Consider the following 16,987-nt stretch of genomic DNA (forward strand, 5'->3'; position numbering starts at 1 on the left):
CATTGGCATGGGGCAATGGTTAGACAAATGGAGGGGGGGAAGGAAGCGCCATCACCTTCCCCCAATGCGAAGGGGTAGTCCGGTAGAGGACTCCGGGGGGCGTGGCCTTGTCCGAAGCCTTGCGAGGTAGGGCCCCCGGCACGCCCCCGAGCGGTGACACCCGTGGGATCCTAGTTGGCGTACTTCAACAGGACTCCCGCGGTTTGTGTTCAACCCTTCCCGGTCACCATGCCGGGTAGTCGATAGGAGCCAATGCCTAAGGCCAATACCTTCAATTTTCGTAATCAATAAAGTTGTGGCCATTTACGCCCATTAACCTTATATCATTGTGTCCGTGTCTTCATTTCACTGGGGGAGGTAACTTTTGCAGGACTGTGTCTTCAATTGCACTTAAGTATAAGTATACTTAAAAACAACAATAAACAATCAAGGAGGAAATGTTTCTCATTTGTGGGTGTTGCATTGCATCAACAAAATGTCCCATTGCATCAACAGCTGAAGACATTTTAATCTTTTCGCTCTGATGAATGTAAAAAAAAAAAATTTCTCTAAGAATCAGGCCACTGCATGTAGCAACTTGCATGCTCGTGCCAAGTTGTAATCCCTCTCAAAATTACACCTTCATATTCTGATGCAATGATAATCCTATTATCTGATTTCTTCATCCTTTCATTGCCTCTTAGTTAAATGCAGATCTTCTGGGAACAAATTCAGACAGCTCCAGCAGATTGCTCCTCTCTGCAACATGCTGCTCAGGTAACGAAAATGCCCACACAGATGCAACATTGCAACAGGCAGCTCTTGCAAAACTTCAAGACCCACTATTGGTCTCGTCTGCTCAAACAGCTGGAGACTATCTCCATATGCAAGGGAAGTCCCTAACTCACCAAGGGCTTGAGACCCATCAGCTACCCTCCCCTGGTTTAGCTAGCCAGTCAAAGCCATTCCCAGGGTGTTGCTGCTGTCGCATGTTGACGGCTTCTAGGAGCCACAGGTGAGAGCTGAGAGCAAGGTGGGGACAAAAGGTGAGCAATCTATCCCAGAAGGAGCATGATGTGTCCTCCACCAGAGGCCCTACCCTCCTCCAACACTCCACACACAAGTAAATAACTACTTAATATGTTTATTCCAAAATTTCATTGTAGGTCATTAATTCCTGTAGGCAGGTGAAATAGAATTAGTAATAATTAAGTAAGTAATCAACCAAGTCACATCAGGCTAAAGCGCAGAGCCTTATTTATTTTTTTACAAAAGGCTGCATGTTTCCCTCTGCTACCACTACAGCATAGAATGAAGTTGAGGTTGGTTGGGCTCAGCAACAGCAAGCCTTCTCATAGAAAGTCAAGTAGCAACTAATTACTATGCATGTCCTCCCAGCGAATATGTAATTTACATTCATGTACATACGTTCTGAAAATATACGCATGGGGAAACAGTTAGGAGTAATTTATTTAAATTGAAATTTCCCCCGTGCTTTAAATTGCAGTAATAGCAATATACTTAAAATGTGCGAAGCATCGCGTAACATTATGAGAAACTAATCCAGATGGCCCAAGCATGCAAGCCCCATCCACCTACACTTCTGGACTGCATACACACCATACATTTAATGGTCCTTTAAAACAATCCTGGGACCCATAAGGGTGCCAGGAATTGTAGCACTGTGAGGGGATAAATGGCTGCTTCTAGCATTCTTTGGCAGAGACAATGTGCTTACCCCTGCTTTTCAGAGGGAGGCAGCTGCCAGATCAGCAGAGCCTGGCACTTGTGATATTCTGGCACCAGGTCCCTCCCACTCCTCCCCATCACTGCAGCCCTTTTTCTGGCTTCTCTGGAAAATGTGACATGCAGGAAGCCAGCACTTTTAACTCCTTTCACGTGCTAGAAATGCTGAGGACAAAATGTGACGGGCGCGACGGCACTTTTTCCTCTCACTTAGATAAATTGCCCCCACCTCACTGAACAACCCTTTACCCGAAGGTTTCTTTCCTTTTTCCCTTAAAAATTCTAGCCCCAGAGTATGCTGTGAAGGAGCTTTGTGAAGGGGTAACTAGTAAGTTGGAGTCTCGGACAGGTTTTTTAAAATAAACAATAAAGATTTATTTAAGGCAAAATAGTATATAACACAAATGGATTCAACTTAGGTTAGTTCAGAAATACAGTGCAATTTCACTTTAAATTTGTCCTCAGTTTTTGCATTATGGTTTGGTTCTTTTTTTCTGGTGATACTTTCTTTCAGTTACCCAACCCCTTTAACAATCCTGCTCCTGAGGTACTTTAAGTAATACAGTGGTACCTCTGGTTACAAACTTAACTCGTTCGGAGGTCCATTCTAATAATAATAATAATTTATTATTTATACTTCGCCTATCTGGCTGGGCTTCCCCAGCCACTCTGGGTGGCTTGCAAAAAAATATTAAAATACTGTAATACATCAAACATTAAAAGCTTCCCTAAACAGGGCTGCCTTCAGATGTAGACCACAGGGCTCTCCACACTCCCTCCCTTCACTGGGTCTGGGAGTTTCTTCTTTTCCTTAGAAGAATCTATCTCTCCCCTCCAGACTAGATTTGAGTCCCAAGTAGGCTGTTCCTTTCCAGCTCCTACTTCTCCTGGCTCAGCCTCTGCCTCCCAGTAAAATTCCAGTCTATTCCTCCTACAGGACACCACACTCTGTCCTTCACAATACGCTCAGAGTGGAAGCTGTTTTTTCCAGAACCAACTCTTTCTCTCATTCACTCTTTATACCTCAGCCTGTCTCCTAACCTGTCTCCCTACCTACGTATTTTTCGCTCTATAGGACACACTTTTTCCCCTTCAAAAATGAAGGGGAAATGTGTGTGCGTCCTATGGAGCGAAGATGCTATAGCCCCGCGACCCTCTCTTGGTTGGAGAGGTGACACGCGGCTATGGCAGGAGCCTCTATAGCCGCGCGTCACCTCCCCAGCCAGGAGAGCGCGCGCGGGGCTAAAGACGCCATAGCCCCGCGACCCTCTCCCGGCTGGAGAGGTGATGCGCGGCTATGGCAGGAGCCTCTCTGCTGCGCCTTTCTGCTGCTCCCTGACCTGCTCTTTGGGGCTGGTGGTGGGCTTCCCCCTGCCAGCCCCAAAGAGCAGGTCGAAAGGAACCTGAAGCCTGGAGAGCGAGAGGGGTCAGTGCACACCGACCCCTCTCGCTCTCCAGGCTTCCAAGGTAGCCGCCTGAACGCACCTTAAATGGCACCTTGTTTTAGAGCGGGAAAACAAGAGGGGGAAAGTTCTCCCCCTCTCTGCGCAGCGTCTCCTGCCGCTTCACTGAAGGGGCGCTGGGCAGAGAGGGGGAGAATTTTTTTTTCTTGTTCTCCCCGCTCTAAAACAAAGTGCATCCTATTGTCCGGTGCGTCCTATGGTGCGAAAAATACGGTATCTCCCACCCTCTCCAACCACAATTCCAACCCACTTCAACCAACCCTCTCATCAAACTAACTGTCTCTCCAAAACCTCTCCTTTTAAACTCTCCCTCCTGGAACCACGGCCAATCAGAGGCTGCCATTTGCAGGCAGGGGAAAAAAAAACAACAACACTTGTTGATCCAACCTGTCCAGCAAAACCAACCTTTTTGTCACACAAACCCTGGCCCATTTTTTGTTTTATAAAAGAAGAGAAGGAAGGCAAACCAGAAGCAAATGTTGAATGGTTTCTTTAAATATAAGGATCATTATTGTTTCACAGGATGTGTATGGCTTTAAGGGCCAGAGCAAATAACATGACCTAGTTTTACAGCTGTGGAGCAGTTTAGCAGGTGATGTTAAGTTATGTTAATTAAGCTGTTATGTTAAGCTGTTATGTTAATTAAGCACGTAGCTCTCTCAATACCCTGATGGATGGGTCATGCTTATTGATATATTGTAATTTAGTGTAAAAGGAGTTTCTGTTTTTGTTATTAAAACCTAGCAAAAGTCACTTTTGCGTTTCTTGAAATGTGTGGTCTCCCCAGCACGCCTTCTGCAGCGCAACTAATCTGCAGAATAGCCAACAGCAAGAGGGGTCAAGCACTGGGCACTGGAAAAGGCAAGAAGAGCAGACAATAAGCACATTAGGGATGGGGACTCAGTGAGTGTGCAAACTCCAGAAAGGCGAATGAGTGGTGGTGATTTTGTGTGAATGAGGTGCGCATGGCACTACTGCACCACCAGGGGCAGGTCAGCTGGTAGCGCATGGGACTCTTAATCTGAGGGTCGTGGGTCCGAGCTCCACGCTGGGCAAAAGATTCCTGCTCTGCGGGGGGGGGGGGGGGCTAGATGATCATCAGGGTCCCCGCCTGAGGATAGCTCAGTTGGTAGAGAATAAGTGCCTTGATCTCAGGGTTGTGGGTTTGAGCCCCATGTTGGGCAAAAGGGTCCCTTCCAACTCTAAAATTTGATGATTGATGATTCCAATTGTACGATTCTACGATCCCCCCTCTTGTCTCGCTTGTCACTGTGCTGAATTGTGGCACAATGGGTCAGTGCCCTGTTAACCAGTCGAGCCCACGCAGGGACGGCTTTCGGCGGGATTCCTGCACTGCAGGCGGGGTTGGACTAGATGACCCTTGGGGACCTCTTCCAACGCTCCAATTGTGCGAATTGCCGCCAGCAGTTTGCCACAAAGACTCGCACTCGCGGTTGCCCGAGAGGAAGAAAGCAGCAGGCAGCAGCGTGGAGCCCGCGGCAGCGAGTCCCGCGTACCCCTCCTAATCCAACCCTGCTCCTCCCCGCGCCTGCGCTGAGCGTAACAACAGGGCCCTCTTTGTGACGCAGGCGGCGTATGCAAATGGAGAGGGACACAGAAGGGTGTCACGCCCCTCCGGAGCGCTTGCTTGGGGCTGCTCACAAAGAGGCGGCGGGAACAGACCCGATCGCCGAAGAGATGAGGAGGGTGGCGGGCTCGATGGACTCCCAGGCCGAGCACCGCGCCGATTACTTCCGACGCTCCAACCTGTTCGTAATGGTGGCGATCTTGGTCGGCCTGAGCTACTACGGGGTGAGCGCAGCCTCCCTGGAGGCTCCCGGGGCACCTGGTGCGGGGAAGCGCAGGGCGCCGCGGCTCCAAAGGGCACCGGGGGGGGGGGGGCGTGCTGGGATCATAGTCATAGCTGCCAACTTTTCCCTTTTCTTGCGAGGAATCCTATTCGGAATAAGGGAATTTCCCTTTAAGAAAGAGAAACGTTGACAGCTAGGATCATAGTCAAACCCGGAACATCTTGCCGTGGGAGCCAGAGATGGGAAGGCTTGGAGGGGATCCCTATGTACCGTACTTAGCTTTGAAGATGTTAGGGATGAGCCCGCCCAAATCAAGCGTGGTTTTTTTTTAAAGTCACATTTATTTCATGGGGAGAATTTACAGTCTTCAGAAGGGCGCCCCATTGAGTTCAGTGGGCATTACTCCACTGCAACTGGGCAAAGGGTAGAAGCCTCAAGCAGGTGTTTAAACTCTTCCACTGAAATGAATGGGTTGGAAAAAAACAAAACAAACCCCGGAATCTTGAGTTATTTTCTGCTGCTCTGAAATAGAGGCCATTTTTCTTGTTTCTGTCTCTCCCCCCCACTCAAGGGTTTTTGGGAGCTGAATCCCTGATTGGAGTCCAGTATAAATATGTTTTCCGCCGTAGTGCACTTTTAGTGCATTTCATGAAGACAGCCAGCTTTAGTGCATAGCACACACTGTACTGGTGAGGTTTATTCTGGAAGTACATTATATGATAATTGTGATTTATTTTTTTAGGGGGATCTAGACCGAGATCTCATCAGCTGTGGGCTTTCTTGCCTAAGTCCAGTGTTTCAGGGTCCTCCACACCCTGCATTGTAAAATGCAAGGGTCAGAACCTTTTTCAGCCATGGGCTGGTCCACCACCCCTCAGACCATGTGGTGGACTGGACTATTTTTTTGGGGGGGGGGAATGAACAAATTATTCCCACAAATAACCCAGAGATGCATTTTAAATAAAAGCACACATTCTACTCATGTAAAAACACCAGGCAGGCCCCACAAATAACCCAGAGATGTATTTTAAATTAAAGGACACATTCTACTCATGTAAAAACACACTGATTCCTGGACCGTCTGTGGGTCAGATTGAGAAGGCGATTGGGCTGGATCTGGCCCACGGGCCTTAGGTTGCCTACCGCTGGTCAAATGGCTGCTAATTTCTGGATTGTGCCACATTGTATTGATGTCCCCGAATTTCATATATTATGTATGGATACTGGGGGATAAACACAAAAGTTGTGAATTCTGATGTTGCAGGATGATGGGTTATGTTGACACGTATATACAGTGGTACCTTGGGTTACATATGCTTCAGGTTAAATACACCTCAGGTTACAGACTCCGCTAAACCAGAAATATTACCTCGGGTTAAGAACTTTGCTTCAGGATGAGAACAGAAATTGTGCTCCGGTGGTGCAGCAGCAGCAGCGGGAGGCCCCATTAGCTAAAGTGGTACCTCAGGTTAAGAACGGACCTCCGGAACAAATTAAGTACGTAACCAGAGGTACCACTGTATGCCGCTTAGGAATTTGGAATATTAAGTGGTATAGCTGAAGTAAATAAAACAATACCTCCTGTATGCTTACTTAAATGTCTCTCTCTTTCTCCCCTCCCCCTCCTCACACCTCAGTGGGCAGTCTTTTCACCCTCAACAATCCCCTATGACCTTCTGGGACCATTAGGCACCTTCACTAAATATTTGGTGGAAAACCATAAAACTCTTCTCAATATCGGGTAAGCTGAATTCTCATCTTCTACCTGTTCACATTCCTTCTGCTCACCCAACAGTGGGGATTTTGGGGATGGGAGGGAGGGTGAGTAATATAATATGCAGCCATATGTATGTGTTTCTCCTTGCATATTGGGAGGGACAAGTGAAATGTAAGAGCAAGCTACAGTCAAGCAATGTATTTTGAGATTATAGATTCATAGATTATAGAGTCATAGAATTGTAGAGTTTCTAACAATGGACCCAGGGCCTCATTCTTTTTTCTTCCTTCCTTTTTAATTGTAAAAACCAGTCCGACACATGTGTGAAGGGTGGATCGGGACAGGCTGTCTAGCCTTTGTTCCTCTTCCTCTGGTAGTTTTCCAGCCCATAATTATCTCCCCTGAGCACTTTTGTCACCTGGGTTAAAGCATAGCTGTCAACTTACAGATTTGAAAATAAGGGACCAGCAGCCTCGAAAAAAGGGATCAGCAGCCAAAATAAGGGATTTTGGCTTAGCTTATACAGAAATCCCGCACTCATGGAGCCATGCTGCTTTCGCTGCGACTGACTGTGTTTTGCAGGGGGTTGGACTAGATGATCCTAAGGGTCTACAACTCCTACCAAAGAAGGGTGGCAGACAAAACTGATGAACGACGTCGAGATGGCAAAGCTTACAGGCAGAATTAGAAACCAGGAAGAGGACCTCTTTAATAAAGAATGGGGAAAGTTTATGATTTATTTGAAAAGCTATTGTAAAGAGTTACATACATTGGTAAGATTGACAGAAAACTTGTAAAAATTTGAACTATGGATGGACAAATGATTTATAAAAATAGAGTTATGAAAGGGATGCAGAGGGGGAAATCACTGCACTGGTTGGAGGGTATGCTAAGCAGCACGTTGGGGCTGCTGTCGTCCTGGGGCGAGGAGTTCCATCGGCCCTTCCCTGCCTGAGAGAGAGGGAGGGAGGGAGGGAGGGAGAGAGACTCTCGCCCATGCCGCCCGTGAGCCTGGCATGAGGCGGTTGCGGCGCGGCGGCTGAAGTGCCGCCCTTCTGTGTCCCTCCCCATCCCCTCCTCTTCCTCCTCCCTCAGGCCGCCTCCTCAGCCGCCGCTGCTGCCTCCGGCTTCCCCTGGCAGCGCCGCAGAAGTCTCGCAAGAGGGGCTGCCTGCCCGCCCGCCGCCACCCGTCTCCTCACAATGTGCCCCTGAGGGGGAAAAGGGAGAGACGAAGACACGGCAGCTCGTGCGCTCTCTCTCTCGAGGCGGAGGACCCTGAGCCGCTGCTTCCCTCCCGAGCTGGGCAAGCATGAAACCCGGGAAATTTAAGGGACATCATCAATAAGGGACAGCAGCAGGACACAGCGCTGGGATAAGGGAGTTTCCCGCCAAATAAGGGACAGTTGGCAGCTATGGGTTAAAGAGCAGCTCCATACATGCCTTACTCCACTCGGACTGTGTAGTGTTTCTGGTCCGGTTTAGGCTATGCATAACTTGTTATTAGAAATATGCACATTAATGTAAAGGGCAGGGCAGAATGATTGCCTGCTTTTTGAAAACCCCATTCCTGCACCTGTTGTGTGTTTCTCTTGCACAAGCCATGCTTACCGAAATGAACAGGCATTGCTCAAAGCATATTTGAGTTGCTTCAGTCAACTCCTGTCCATTTCACAACGGCTTGCATGAGAAATAACAGGGTTGTGTCCTCTGTTAATTAGCTGGTGATTGGGGATGTGTTTGGTTTTCCCCTGGAAATACCTAAATGTTTTGGGCTAACCCTTATCTTGCTTTAATTTACGCCAGTTACAAATGGTGTTATTTTCCTTCCTTTCAGATATTTAATTAGCTGGTTAATCCACATCGGGGAAGCATTATATGCCCTCAAGCTATGCAAGTAAGCTGTTTTTATTTTATTTTGGGTCTCTTCTACCTCCACCTCCCTCTGCCCTCTCCTAAACAGCAGATAGCGCGGCAAAGCTGCGTCTGGGCTTGTGAGCTGGTTTTCTGGGTACGGATATGGGGTGTTGTGCATGAGCACTCCCTCTTACTGCCTAAAGTGGTGTGGAAGTGACACACAGGTGTTAATAATCTTCACATCCTATGTGCATGAACCGGGTCTAAAGTAAATTCTGTCAAGGACCGACTTCGGAGCTGTCGTTGAATTTGCTTTTTAAAAAGCAACCAGTGCTTTCCAGCATTGAACCAATGAGGTGTGCTGTGCATTGGAACCCAACCCAGCTGTGGCAGGTGAACTTACCCTGATCCTTTTGTCAGGTTTCTTAAAAAATAATAATAAAGGCACTGGCACTAGTTTACAAAGCCTTATACATCTGAGGACCAGGATACCTAAAAGGCTGTCTTGCACCTTATATAAACAACTTATGGTTGCATTCTGCAGGAGAGGACCTCTTGCAGATACCATCTCAACAGGAGATCTGCTCCGTATAATGCGGGAACTGGACCTTAAATTGTCTGGACCTGAGAACTCTGTCTATTGTCTTTTAGACACCTCTTAAAGACCTTCCTCTTCTAAGAAGCCTTTTAATTAGAATTTTATCCTGGCCCTTTTTTGCATTGTGTTTATATATGCCTTTATTGTTGATGATTTTGTATTGTTAATTGCTTCGGGATGTATAAATAAAGTAAGCAAAATAAAAGAACATAAAAGAAGCACAAGAAGAAACCAGTGACTGTGTAAGTAGGCTGGTCTGTGTGAGTGCCAGCAGAGGAGTAACAATATGATGGTTCTAAATCCCAGATATATGCACTTGGATTCAAAACCCTGTTTGGAGGTTATCTGGAACTAGTGACTGCATTGCTGATATCTTTTCTTCATTGGTGTATCACATGCCACCCAGGAAAGTTCCCTGAAGGCTTCTGGTGAGGGAGCAGGGGTGTGGATAACAGCCCAACTTCAGTTTCTGCCCATCCTCCAAGCAGCTGAGGGCAAAATAGACATCTATCTACTTAACTTGGATTTTAAGTAATACATGCAGAAATGTCAGGCTTTATCTCTCTGTCTCTTCACTGCAGGATGAAAGGCATCACAGACCCTTCAACTCAGTGGTTGTGGTTGGTTCAAACATTTTTCTTTGGAATAGGATCTCTCTACTTTTTGTTGACCTACAACCCCAGGAAGAAAAGCTGGTGAAGGATTCAGCCAGAAGAGAAGGTTCCAACACATTCTAGCTTTGGGGGATATTTTTCAGGGAGAGGGATGGGTGTATTCCTAAATATTTTTTGTGCGTTCAGAAGTGTGGCAATCTTCTCTTTAACTTGGAAAGAGAAATTTCTTTCAGGTGTCTCCTCTGCAGGTTTTGCAGCTGTCGGCAAAGCGAGGAAACGAGCTTGTGACAATGGGGGATGGAGCCTTTCTTTTTAGATCAAGGAAATAAAACCAGTTCTTAATGGTCAGGACCAAAATGCCAACACTCACAAGATATCTGCATAGGACCAATTTAAAATAGGGGTGACAAACAGAGCAAGCAGAGAGCAACCTATAGTCTCTACTTCTCAGGTCTAACAGTAGCCTTATTCATAAACTGAGCTGTATAGAAGTGTGGTGAGGCATCTTCCTTTGGGCCCAACTTGCACCTGTCTGTTGCTCCCCTGGTTTTGCCTGCATCCATGGCTGGATTGTCCTCTTTAAGTGATTGTATGGATAGTCCCCTTCATTTATGAGCCTCTTTCTCCCCTCCCCCGCCACCCTTTTTACAGGTAAGGATTGCAGATTAAGCAGGTCTGTGAGCACTGATCTCTACATGCAGCCACACTGTGTCCAGAGTGTAGCTGTGACTGGGAGGCAAGGTGGCATTTTCCTTCTCTGTCATTTGCACCATAGACCAAGAGGGCTAATGCTACTCCATTAGTACTTTTAGCTGTGCTTAATAATAATAATAATAATAGTAGTAATAATAATAATAATAATAATAATAATAGTAATAATAATAACTATTAAAAAATAATGTGCAACAGTACAAATTATCCTTGTTGGGCTTCCAGTTTTAGCAGGTGGCTTGGTTAACTTTTCTTCCCCTTTCTTGAGAAATAAACCTCTTCTATTTCTCACCCAGCTTCCCACCCAGAGTTTAAAGGGGTTTATCTGCAAGTAGATGTGGTCAGCATTGCATCCCGAACATCTTGCAATCTTTCTCCACAAACTCTGCCACCACCCCTCTCATTTATAATGGTCTACCAGCAGGTTTTGCTCTTATGTTTTCTTGGTGCTCTCTTAACAACCTGCATGCATTGCAAAGCACTTTAGTTAATAACCGTGGCACTAAACTCTTGGGCATGGCGCAAGCTTTTCTTGAAGTGCAAAAGGCTGTGAGAGAGAAAGCGGTGACCACATAAGAACTGCAGTCAAGACCAAGAAACCCCACTGGGGCAGTTTTATTTCTCAGAGATCCAACGTGCTGTTAAAAGGTAGTTTTATATTACATGCCTTAAATTCTTTAGGGGAGATGCCCCCCCAAGAAATACGTCAAAGCAGGTCTACTAGTTTCAATCTGAGAGAAAGCTTTGATAGAGCTTTCATTAGGCGTTCCTCATCCAAGCTGTGTCGTGATAGACAGAGCTGTCTGTGGGGAAGGTTTAGAAACAGCACATTAGTTGGATTTGGAGGAAGTAGTTAACAGTGCCTGTCAGATGAGTGGGTGTCTAATTCATAGATGTGTTGGCCAATGTGTTTAGTATCTGTTTAGTATGTACATGTTTAGTATCTACATGTTATGCAGTGCCACCACCCAGATCCGAGAAAGGAAAATTACTGGTTCAGTTTTTTCCTGGCATGGCATTGCTTGGCAGGGTGAACTGGTTTACAAGATTTTACCCTCTCTAGAGCTCAGGGGCAGAACGAGGGTGAGAAGCAAAGGGCACCAGCATGGAGCTTGAATAAACCCCTCCACCCCACCAACTTTTTAGCATTTTGTATTCGTGCAGTGCATTTTTACTGTAGTGCATGCCATTATTATGTTGGTGCAGGAGACAGGTCCGCTGATTCTGTGCCTGAGCAAATATATAAAGGTTGGGACTTTCTGCCACATTAGACCATAGATCTTGCCTTTGGTTTGGACTTTTAATTCTCTTGATGATTTCTGCTGAAGTGCCCTATAACGTCTTTCAAACTCTGTGTCTCATTTGGATTTATTTTTAGGCAGCTCTTAAGAACACTGCTGCTCATAGTTTTAGCTCAGCATTTTGCCTTTGTGCTTGAACACCCTGCATATTCCGTCATGCTTGTTGTATTGAGAATCACCTCTTTAACACATTATGTTTTACCTGGGTATTGTCTGGATGATTAAAGGTAGCTTTTGCTGTTCTTTATACTGTTAATACTCGAAGGGAAACATTGTGAGCTGTTTGACTGTTGCATCTTGTGATAAAAATGTGTCCTAAGACAGGGTGCTTAATTGGTATAATGCTGCATTTTGAGCTGATAATTTCCGAGAGCTGTCTCACTGCTGGCCTTGAATAAAGCTAATAATTCTCTCTAAAATATAACGCATGCCCTGAAATTGTTACAAAGGAGGGGGTGGTGGTTTCACATCCTTAAAGCAGGGGTGCCAAAACACAAAGTATAGGGCCCCCTGAGGATTCCTAATGCAGCCTGGGTTTTCCCAACCACCTTCTAGGAAATTTTGAACAATAACCAGGCCTTAATAGGATGAAGGGGTTGACTCAACAATACCTGCTTTTGTGTGTCATCGTATTGGGTTCTTTCCTCAGTTCCCTTTGTTTGAAGCAGGAATGCTAAGGAGTTGGTGAGGAAATGCACTTGGGCATCCCAGGAACACGGCCAGATAATGTGTACAAGTGTGCATGTGTATAAATGCACAAACATGTTGTTCTTGCATTCACACTACAGAGCAAATGGCTTCCCAAAGCAGGCGCAACCATTTTGGATTACTCACATTGTAGTGACTGACTTGAGGCAGAATTTAACCCTTGCCCATCTGCCAAATTGGGAATTAGACATTCTCATCCCTGCCCTATAGAGTGGGTATAGACAGGTCTGCCCTGATCTCTCAAGCAAATCTCTCCCTTCACCTAAGGCTGCATTGATTTTTGACTAGGAAAGGGGGAAAAGCTGTTTGTGTGAGTGCATGTGTCACAGTGTAGGGTGGTCGCATCCACTTTTGTCCATACCCACCACTGGCATGTTGCCCCCAGAGGGTTGGCAAAGGGTGATGTGACAAAGCTGTGCATTGCCCTTGCTGGAGAATATGCAGGAATCTGTCTTTGCTTGCAACTGGCCTGAGAACATATTGTCCACATCAGAATGCCCAGTCAGTTTATATATGTAGTTTCACAGTAGCCCTGTAAAGGACAATCTCTCCTCAAGCCAACATTAAGCGTAAAAAAGAAAAGAAAGGGTTAACAACACACACACCAGGCATTAAAAATAGCAGTAAAGATGTTTGGAAACCAGACTAAAGAAATATTTGAAAGTCCTCTGAAAAAATGTGGCTTGACTTGCCTGTGAAAAAGTGGGAGGGAAGAGGTCAAGAGTCATCACCACCTTTTTCAGCTGCCTGCAGGAATTCATTTCATACAAGGACATTTTGCAATATGCATATAAAAAGGTTTAATGTTATATGCAGGATGATACTTGGGTAGATAGCAGGAGCAGCGCAAGCCATTTTGTTAGCTGAGGCAAAGGACATGTTTTGCGCATTTCCCCATTAGTTGCACGAAATATGATTAGGCTGGTCACTGAACTTTCAGCACTCTTGATGGGGCAGAGTCCATTCTTAACCCAAAACCATTCTTAACCTGAGGCGTGCTTTCGCTAATGGGGCCTCCCACTGCTGCCGGCGTGCGACTTCCACACATATCATGGGGCAAAGTTCGCTACCAGGAAACCTACTTCCAGGTTAGTGGAGCTCGTTACCCAAAGCGTTTGTAAGGAGGACGGTACATAACCCGAGGTTCCACTGCATTTATCAAAATCCTGGACTTCTTGGTTCTAGTCTGCTTGCATTAAGCCAGAGACAAGATTAAGGGTGTTGCAGTGTGGTAATAAAGAATAATTGATGGAGATTAGGGCAGGAAGATGATGTTACTGAAACACCCGGAAGATTTCCAATACAAATTAGTTGGTTAAATTGGTGGCTGGGGAGTGCTGCAGCTTTCTTTTCAATAAAGACATTTTGTCATTGTTTCCAGCCTTCTTCCTGTATTTCCCCACCTTTATTTTGATCACCAAGTATTGCACATAGACACTGTGTGCAAGAAGATTGCACATGCTTGAATCCTGTAATGTTACCATTCATTTTACAGCATTTAAAGGCATCTCATAACCATTTGAAAAACAATGGAATAATCCTTAACATTTGCATAGCGCTTTCAAGTGTTCAAATGAGCGTTATATTGTTGTAAACTTTAACAGCCCTGTAATGGAAATCAGTATTATTATCCCCCATGCTGCAGATGTGGGGGGTGCAGAAAGTGGATTGCCAAAGGTCACCTGGTGAATGCATGAGAGAGGCAACAGTCAAAGCTGGGGCTTTCTGGTTTTTAGCTTGCTCTCTTAGATAGCATGCTACAGCAGGTGTCGTTATAATGAAATACAACTAGTAACTGGAAGCAACTGCAGCAACAGCAACAACACCTAGCAGTGTGAGAAAAAAGTAAAAAAATAAAATAAGCAGAGAACTAAGTCTGAACCGGTAGACTAGAAGCATGACGGCCTTAATCTACAACCCTGATCACTGTGATCGTGTTCACAGAAAGGCCAGCAGGAGGAGCTCTAACTTAACAATGCCAACTCAGCAAAGTTCTAAACTTTTTTCAGTTGTTTGGATCAATGTTTGCCAACCTTATTATAGTGAGAACTTCCCTCTTTCGAAAGAAAGAAAGAAAGAAAGAAAGGCAGGCAGGTTCTTGTGTTCTTCATAAAACAACATTCCGTTTGGCTTCCCATATTCTCTCATCACAAGCCCCATCAACTCCCAAGTGATAAGGGTACATATACATAGAATTGTAGAGTTTGGAAGTCCAACCGCCTGCAGTTGCAGGAATCATTTGCCCAACGTGGGGCTCAAACCCACAGCCTCGAGTTTCAGAGTCTCATGCTCTACTGACTGAGCTATCCCAGCAGGCTCAATGGATATAATTCAAACACCTTTGCATGAGCAGGTAAATGTGCGTAGATACTGTGCACAATCAGGATTCCTACAAGAGTCTGCATTCAACATGTGGCCAAAGGGCAGGGGCAGAAATGCGTGCCACGTCGGGAAGATCCAGTCTTGTGGTCCCACTTCCCATTAATCAAATTGAGCTCCTTAGTTAATATAATGCTTAAAGTTGGTGGCGGCGGCATGCAAACATAAGAGTCCCAATGGATCAGACCAAAGGCCTATCTAGTCCAGCATACTGTCCCATCTGTGCAACCAGGACATGGGGCAAGAGCCCTCTCTCACGCATCAGCTTCACTGGAATACACCAGATGCTACTATTGTAAGAGGCGGTGAAGAAGTCTGTTCAGCAAGTGGAACCTGTTTCATGAAGTGCTGGATACATCCTGTATCAATGGCTTTTTGAAAGTCCATGTACACAATGCTGTGTCCCCTGTGATTACCCCTATATACATGCTTACTGACACTCTCAAAGACCTCTTAAAATGTGACTTACTTAACGGAAGCTTCTTCAGTGGATACTATCTGTGCCTAGTAATCTGGTCATTTTAATCTGCCATTAAGATTTAGAATCTAATCTCTTGTTGAAACTGTTTGCCTCAGTCCCACAGAAAGTTCAGGCATAGGGATCCGCTTTGCATTTCCCACGGTAAAGACAGAAACAACTAATTCTTTTAGCTTCCCTGCAATCACATTTTCCTCCTTGATGTCTAAAGGAGGGACCAACTTTAGCAATTAGAATACTTAGCAATTAAGATGTTGTCTGTTTTTAAAAATAATTCATGGACTACTGGAGTCCAAATCTAATAGCTTGCCCATAGATTCTCTGGATGGCATTCATCAAGTCCCAATCAACCAGCCTCAGTTCTCCATCTGTAAAATGGAAATACTGTTGACCTACAGAAGAGCAAGAAATAATGTAAACAATCGCAAGTGATACAGAAATGAATTATGAACTCAGTGGGTGCCATCTTTTATTACTTAACCTTCTAGGTTAAAGTATGAGGCCTCCCCAAAGTATTACGAACAATTGCTATGTGATTCAAGCTTCTATACCCTACCTCACTGTTTGTAACTTTGGATTGAACAGGAGGAAAAATGGTTTGCAAAGATTATAGCTGTGACTTGTTGGTTGTATGGCTATTAATCAGCTGATCTGATTTACAGTCTTGGGCTGCTTCCAGACAGATGGTTCCTAGTACAAATAAATCATAGCTCTTCCCCTGTAAGCTACAAGCATAACAGCAATTGACTTTCCACACCACCGGGGTATTGCACTTTTCCTGTATGCTTAGCCCACTTTGTTCCATCCACATCAGTGGTTATGACATAGCTGCTGTGGTTGGGGAATTCCCCATAGCAGCCATAAGAAGAAGAAAATTACCCCCATTTTTTTAAATAAAAAAAGTTTATTTAGCGCAACACACTTATTCGCTGAAGCATGGTTCCCATTACTAAATTCATGAAATGCCAAAAATGGATTGGAAGTGTTCAATCAGGAAAAAACACTTTGCTTAAATTGTGATAATTAGAAAGGTTTTGATTCTCTTCTTTATTTTTTTTTAAATTAGCATGATAACATGTAGTACTACAACATCCTTAAGCAGTTTTCACTAACATTTTAATATGTGCAAAGTAGAGACCTACAGGCTGGTGGGGGTGGGGAGCCAACAAAACAAAACCCAACTTTCAGGTAATTCAGGCTTGTAAACACCCACATGCCTAATCGCCTAAAGCAGGGATCGGCAACGTAAGGCCCATGGGCCACAAGTGGTCCATTGGGGTCGTTTAACTGGCCCATGAGCCGCCCCCAAACCGAGACACCCGCTTGGCAAGTCCCCGCGTGCTGTGCTGAACCAGCGCAGCGGTGGGGACTCACTTTTGCGGCCCTGGAAATCACATCTGCGCAGATGCAGATGCCAGAAATGGCGTGCACACGCGATCCGGCCCACAGAGGGATCTTCGCTGGAGTGAACTGGCCCAGGCAAGGTAAACCTTGCTGACCCTTGGCCTAAGGTGAGCAAGTGTTGCCTCCAGGTAATGAACCAGAGAAGATTTTGTAAACTGAGATATCCTGGACTCTTTCACCTCCCCTCTTTCGGATTGTCAGGGTGGTACAAATAACTAGCATAG

At 45.4% G+C, this 16,987-nt stretch overlaps 2 protein-coding genes across 2 annotated transcripts in view; one reads left to right on the forward strand and one right to left on the reverse strand.

The window, feature by feature from the left end:
- The first annotated feature begins 730 nt into the window (after positions 1-730).
- TMEM254 (transmembrane protein 254) lies at positions 731-12,218 on the forward strand. The gene is made up of 5 exons (XM_081006285.1): positions 731-756; positions 4,778-5,000; positions 6,637-6,740; positions 8,551-8,610; positions 9,750-12,218. The coding sequence occupies exons 1-5, from the start codon at positions 746-748 to the stop codon at positions 9,865-9,867; spliced, it is 516 nt and encodes a 171-aa protein (XP_080862411.1). The 5' UTR covers positions 731-745; the 3' UTR covers positions 9,868-12,218.
- Positions 12,219-14,897: 2,679 nt separating this feature from the next.
- The window catches only part of SRR (serine racemase), a 58,383-nt gene continuing 56,293 nt past the window's right edge, over positions 14,898-16,987 (reverse strand). Inside the window, exon 13 of the transcript XR_013986619.1 lies at positions 14,898-15,751. The gene's annotated coding sequence lies outside the window, so the exon portion shown is untranslated. The remainder of the gene's footprint in view (positions 15,752-16,987) is intronic.

Source organism: Podarcis pityusensis (assembly GCF_964106645.2).
Source record: "Podarcis pityusensis genome assembly, chromosome: 5".
Classification (NCBI taxonomy): Eukaryota; Metazoa; Chordata; class Lepidosauria; order Squamata; family Lacertidae; genus Podarcis; species Podarcis pityusensis.

What these genes read in the sequence shown, in the direction of transcription:
- TMEM254 (XM_081006285.1), top strand. An exon ending in TCGGCCTGAGCTACTACGGG is followed by an intron (nt 5,001 to 6,636) that starts GTGAGCGCAGCC and finishes CTCACACCTCAG; the next exon opens with TGGGCAGTCTTTTCACCCTC. An exon ending in AAAACTCTTCTCAATATCGG is followed by an intron (nt 6,741 to 8,550) that starts GTAAGCTGAATT and finishes CCTTCCTTTCAG; the next exon opens with ATATTTAATTAGCTGGTTAA.